General features: G+C 37.3%; 1 protein-coding gene across 1 annotated transcript in view; it reads right to left on the bottom strand.

Moving 5' to 3' along the window:
* The window catches only part of CYP2C9 (cytochrome P450 family 2 subfamily C member 9), a gene marked incomplete at its 5' end in the record, with an annotated part of 40,675 nt that overhangs the window by 3,080 nt on the left and 31,061 nt on the right, over positions 1-6,534 (bottom strand). The window contains 3 exons of the mRNA XM_017890655.1: positions 1,435-1,479; positions 5,850-5,946; positions 6,285-6,346. Coding sequence (XP_017746144.1) covers positions 1,435-1,479; positions 5,850-5,946; positions 6,285-6,346 — 204 coding nt within the window. The remainder of the gene's footprint in view (positions 1-1,434; positions 1,480-5,849; positions 5,947-6,284; positions 6,347-6,534) is intronic.

The following is a 6,534-nucleotide window of genomic DNA, read 5'->3' on the forward strand; positions in this document are numbered from 1 at the left end:
TTCCTTCCTTCCCTCCTTCCTTCCTTCCTTCCTTTCCTTCCTTCCTTCGTGTGTGATATGGTTAGGCTCTGTGTCCTTACCCAAATCTCATGTCAAATTGTAATTCCCAATGTTGGGGAAGATACCTGGTGAGAGGTGATAGAATCATGGGGATAATTTCCCCTTGCTGTTCTCATGATAATGAGCGAGTTCTCATGAGATCTGGTTTTTTAAAGGCATGTAGCCTTTCCTCTTTGCTCTCTCTTTCCTGCTCTGCCATGGAAAGATGTGCTTGCTTCCGCTCTGCCTCCCACCATAATTGCAAGTTTCCTGAGGTCTCCCAGCCATGCTTCCTGTACAGCCTGTGGCACTGTGAGTGAATTAAACCTCTTCTCTTCATAAACTACCCAGTCTCAGGTAGTTCTTTATAGCAATGTAAGAATGGACTAATGCATGTGCTAAATGTGAATGCTTGAAGGAAAGTTTCTTTTCTTGTTGTCTTGGTATCTACAGTGCCAGATATAAAGCAGACATCAAAGGTCACAGAATAAAGGAAGGAGATTCTATCACCAGACGCTCAGCACACACATTTCGGGTGTGGAGATCCAACATCCAAGATACATGGCCATGACTAGGGGAAGAGCGTGGTGCTCTGCATCACTGCAGAGTATCCTGCTACATTCCCAATGTCCCCCTCATCCCATCCACGGTTATTTGACAAAGGTTCTAATATCCTTTATTTAGAGCCAATGTCCTGCTCCTGTGGCTCATTATCTCCTTTAATAGCCCTGCCTTCTCCTCTTTTCATCCTCTCTGCCTCCTTTGAGGTAGCTCAAATGTCTTTACTGCTACTAAAATGTTACTTATGCCTCACTTTGGGGTATAAGAGAACAAGAAGCAGACAGCTTTTCCATCTACCTCCCAACTCCCAACAGCTTATCCTTTCCTGTATCACAGCCTCAGTCCTATTGAACTAAAATGATCTGTTTGCTGTGCTTTCCAAACTCAGAAGTGAGCCTTTTAAAACCGTCTTCAGTGTTTGAGGATAATTTTATCCTACAAGCCCAGCCTAGGGGTGAGGGACACCATATGGAAAACACTCAGTGAAGTTCTGGAGTGAAATAACTTCCTCATGGCTAAGGAGGAAAAGGTAATTAGTTTTATCTTCTAGGAGGAGTTCTTGGGTACCTCAGTGGTGTATCTAGAGGCAGAATTCAACCAACCTATACTTCAGCTTTCTCAATTTGGAAGAATTGGATTAACTCCCCAAAGCCCACTAATCTGGCCCAATAATTAGGATGTATCATGAGCAGGGAGCACACAGACATTCAGAACAATGCTCTTGATCACGTACCAAGAATAATTATACTACTGCAGAAAAGGTGGATGTAAGTTCCAGCTGATCAAAAAAGTTGTCTTATACCCTGAAACACATTGGAAATACATTTATATTACCTGCTGAGAAAGGCATGAAGTAGTTACTTTTCTTAAAATTGCCACCTTCGTCAGAAAGTGACAGGGTTCAAACATTCTCCTGGGTTGGGAAATTCTTTGGTTGTCATGTAGCACAGAATCAGGGAAATTAATATGGGTTGTGCCCTAGAAACAAGAGACATAGATGACTGACTGTAAAGTAATCATGAAGTTGAAGAAACAGTGGTGATCACGTATTTGAATCTTTGATGTGCTGATGAGGACACACCATTCCCAAAGAAGAACAGTACCATTTCCAGATGGATAGACCCAAGTAATAAGAGGCCATGATGCTTAAGGCCGTGACAAATAATCTTCTAAAGTGCCCTGCAATCATTTCACATTTGAAGTCCTGAGTACTGGAAAAAAAACAAGTGGAAAAACACACACTTCTGAATCTGTCCTCTTTTCATCAACATAAGAACATATGGCTGTCACACTTCTGCTCTATTACCAGTCACTTTGGGTTTTCACCAACCTTATGTTGTAGAGTATGACTTAAAGTTGAAGTCCTCTGTTGACAGGGAAATGGGACACAGTATCTTTTCACAGGCCATTTGTGAATAACACATGGATTGAGTTTTCAATGACGTCTTCTGGGGATGATAACTAGTATAGTCCACAAGTATAAGACGTATTGAGTTTCTTGTCATTGTCATCAGTTTGTTTGCCCTTCATTTAAAGATAATGGGAGAGATATCTTCATTACAGATTAATCCTAGCTTAAAAATACAGAAGAATGATGAAATTGAGAAAAATCACCTATTTTAACCATTCAGCGTCAAGATCATCAGGTCCAGGTAAGGATCATTAATGAAAGATAAAATATTGGATGTGTGCTTGGGAAGACAGATGTTCAGGTTTAAAGTAACCATGCCATAATTTCATCATCACCACATAAAAAAATAAACCCCTTCAATGGAGAGATCTGGCAGATTCCAACTTACTAGTGAGAAATCCTTAGCATAACCAATAATGGCATATTGGACATTATGTGCCTCTGCCTCACCCACTGTGATTCAGTGGAATATCAAAGTACTAATGTAGTTTTCTTGCCAAAGTCATAATGGAATATAATATCTAGAAAACAATCATACAATGAGCCCAGGAAAAACTTTAAATGACTAACGGCCTCAACTCTTCACAGAGGTCAACGTATTGAAAGGAAACAGAGGAAATGACTCTCTTGATTACGGGAGATAAATAACAGGATACTGGAAATTTGTGCCTGTTTCGTTGACTGGAGAGTGAATTCGCAAGAAAAAAGGGTGATTAACAATATTCTTTAAAAATTGAAAATTTTTTAATATAAGACTGCGTAGTAATAATATTATTGTATTAATAACCTACAGTAATGAATGGCCTATTAATTATTATGTAGGAGAAAACCATTGTTATTGGTGCGTTCTATACATACTGAAGTACTGAAGCATAAATAGATGAATGGACAGTATCAAAGTAGATATATATATACATACTGCCATATGACATATACATATGTGTGTGTAATGTTATTTTAAAATATTTTATAATAAAAGGTAAGGAAAAATTTACCCTCCTTAAAATTTTCATATCAAATAGTCTATAATTTGGTTTTTGTCAAAAATATTCCCTTGAATATTTATAAGACAAAGTACTATATAAATGTATTTAAGAACCCAAAGCAATTATTTCAACAAATGTTACTTGAATAACTAGAAATTTATAGACATTGAAGCACGATCAATTATTACTTCACATGTACAAATAAAACTTCATTTTGAAATATCCATTGATGCTAAATATAAGAGCTAAAACAAAAAAATTCCGGGAAAGTTAAAAGCCCAGTCTTGGAATCTTGTGCTGACAAATATTCTTTAAGAGGCACAAAAGCACAATCAATCACCACATAGTTGCAGGAAAATTCCTACCTGGACAGAAATGTCTTTATTAAGGACATCAATAAAAAGGTACTCCCTGCACAAGTCCATCCTGCACCTGGTTTCGTATAGTATGTGAGCAAAAGTATTCACATTGAACAATGCTATAATAAGAAATAATAATTTTTGAAACAAACATTTTATAGGAAATTTATATTTGTTCCTAAAATTGGAACATATCAATCCTCATTCATTTGCAGATTGTTTATGACTGCTTTCATGCTACAATAGCAGATGTCAAAATTGCAACAGAAACCACATGGCTGGAAAAGTCTAAAATATTTACTATCTGGCCCATTACAGAAAGTTTGCCAACTCCTGTCTCAGACTATTATCTCCAGCTAGATAAATGGATCCAGGCTGTAGCAGAAGAACACATGTATCTGATTTGTAAAGAGGGTAGAATTGACCACACAGTGTTGCATTTTTCTGTACTGGGCTATTCCATGAAGAAGGGATTCAGTGGGTGATTCACTTGGGCTCTGGCTTCTCAGGGCTCAAAAGACACCAGGCACAGCATGAGCTGCCCCATAGGGGGGTGAATGAAGAAGCTCATCAGATGCAACGTTCCCCTCCAGCAGGTCACCAAAGCTGATTCAGTGAACTGGGGAGATTGGCAACTCCTGCCTGATTCTTCAGTATATTTCTCATTTAATTAGTTCTAGGAGAAGAAGTAAGTTTCATTACTATTACCCTCAGACCCTAATTTTGAGAAACAAAAATCTTCTCTGGTTACCTCCTCTGTTTGTGAAAACAGAGTGCATTGAAGTCTTATCTCTTGTACTAAATCAGTGACCATTAGGGTAAGCCCCATAATCGCACAGTAAATTATCAATTGTCTTCTTCAAAAAATGACATTAGTAATTGCAACCTTACCAATCTCATTGCTTTTTCTCCTTGAAAATACAATTTTCAGTTATATTATTTTTTATTTTACTAATAATAAGTATTGGTTTTAATTGGAAAAAATACGTTCGAGATGGCAACTGGAGTGTCTGGATAAATACAGAAACCATGTGATGGAAGGCATTGTAAAACCACCGAGACAAAAATTGGTCTCAAGGTTCCAGAGGTAGGAGAACCTCAGAGAGCTAAGCTAACACTGACACTCAATTTTTGACTGTCTTTGCATTACGTCCAATTCTGAATCATGACAACAGGTGTTAAGTCATTATGGCTGCCTATGGGAGAGGAATGAATCTTTCTTTAAAGAATATAAACCTCCTTTGCAATTCTGCAATTTCTTATCTGTAACATCTGGTATTTAACCAAAATTTATCAGGCATTTCAAAGATACAACTAAGTTATCACAAGAAGGAAAGTGGGGAGAGGGAACGGCAATAAAATCAGACTCGCATTAGGAAACTTTTCTCGCCTAGTTTTATAAGGCTGGCATAATCTTAATATCAAAAATCTTGAAAATTCTGAGAAAGAAAATTATAAACTAAATCTCTTGTGAATGTAAACACTGAAGTCCTAAACATTATGAAGAAGGTCAGTTCATCTTTATGTGCATACTTATTTCTATTTAGTGAGGAATGTAAGCCAAATATATATAATCTGTTGTTAAATGGATATTTGTCCCCTTCAAATCTCATTGTGATTCCCAGTGTTGCAGGTGGGGTCTGGTGGGAGGTATTTAGGACATGGGGATGAATTCTTCATCAGTGGCTTAAAGCGCTTCCGGTGATAATAAGTGAGTTCATATTCTGTTAGTTCACACACAAGCTGGTTGTTTAAAGTCACTTCTACCCCTTTTTCCCTTACACCTTCTCTTGCCATGTGACACGCTTGCTTCCCCTTCACCTTCTTCCTTGATTGAAAGCTACCTGAAGTCCTCATTAGGAGGAGATGCCTGCTCCCATTATGCCTCTTGTACAGCCTGCAGAACCATGAGCCAAAATATAACTCTTTTTTAATAAATTACCCAGCCAAAGATATTCCTTTATAGCAATGGAAATGGACTAACAAACAATTGTATAAATAGATGCCCAGAATTGACTGATAAGATTTTATACACAATGATGACATATATATATGACAGCAAACTTCTCTAATCTTGTAAAAAAGAAACTACCAAAATCTACTTCAAGCATCATTCTCAATATTGAAATGGAAAACTTCCACTGCTTCCTGCAGATTAGAAATGAGGAACAAGGATCCACACTGACACCAATTCTATTCAACACTCTCCTAGAAATTCAAGCCAGTGCAATAATTAATGCAATAAAGAGACATTAAGCCCATAAGAAATGGAAAATAAGAAATAAAACAATATTAACCCAGATACATATAATGTACACGGAAATTACAATGAATCCAGGTATAAATTATGAACAGTTATTAGTAAAATTAGCAAAGTTGACAGATTAACATCATCAGAATGATAAAAACTAATTATGTTCCACAACAAGAATATTAATTATCTAGGGAAAACCAAAGACTTGAAAGCCATGACAACAAAATTGAAATTGCCACCTTCATCCAGAAAGTGATGAGGGTCAAACATCTCTGGGTTGGGAAATTCTTTGTTGTCATGTAGCACAGAACTCAGGGAAATTAATATGGTTGTGCCCTAGAAACAAGAGACATAGATGAACTGAGTTGTAAAGAAGTCACGAAAGTTGAAGAAACAGTGGTAATCATGTAGTTAAATCTTTTGACGTGCAGACGAGGAAACACCATTCCAGAGAAGAGCAGTACCATTTCCAGATGGATAGACCAAGTAATAAGAGGCATGAGCTTAAGGCCAGTGACAATAATCTTGCTAAAGTGCCCTGCAATCACATTTGAATCCAGAGTACTTGGATATTTGGGTGCAACCTTCTGAATCTGTCCTCCTTTTCATCAAGCTTGGACACTAGTGGCTATCCACACTTGCTCCCCTATTCCATCATTTCAGTTTTCACCAACCTTATTTGTAGAGTATGACTTAAAGTTGAAGTCTCTGTTGACATGGGAAATGGCCACAGTATCTGTTCACAGGGCATTTGTGAATAAACACATGATTGAGTTTCAAATGACATCTTCTGGGATGGTAACAAATGTAGTGGCAAGGATAAAACCATTGAGCTCTTATCATTGTCATGTAGTTTCTTTGTCTTCATTTAAAAATATGGGAGAGATATTCATTACAATTTATTCTAGCTTAAAATACGGAAAG

This window comes from Rhinopithecus bieti, unplaced genomic scaffold (assembly GCF_001698545.2).
Source record: "Rhinopithecus bieti isolate Rb0 unplaced genomic scaffold, ASM169854v2 scaffold_20285, whole genome shotgun sequence".
Classification (NCBI taxonomy): domain Eukaryota; kingdom Metazoa; phylum Chordata; class Mammalia; order Primates; family Cercopithecidae; genus Rhinopithecus; species Rhinopithecus bieti.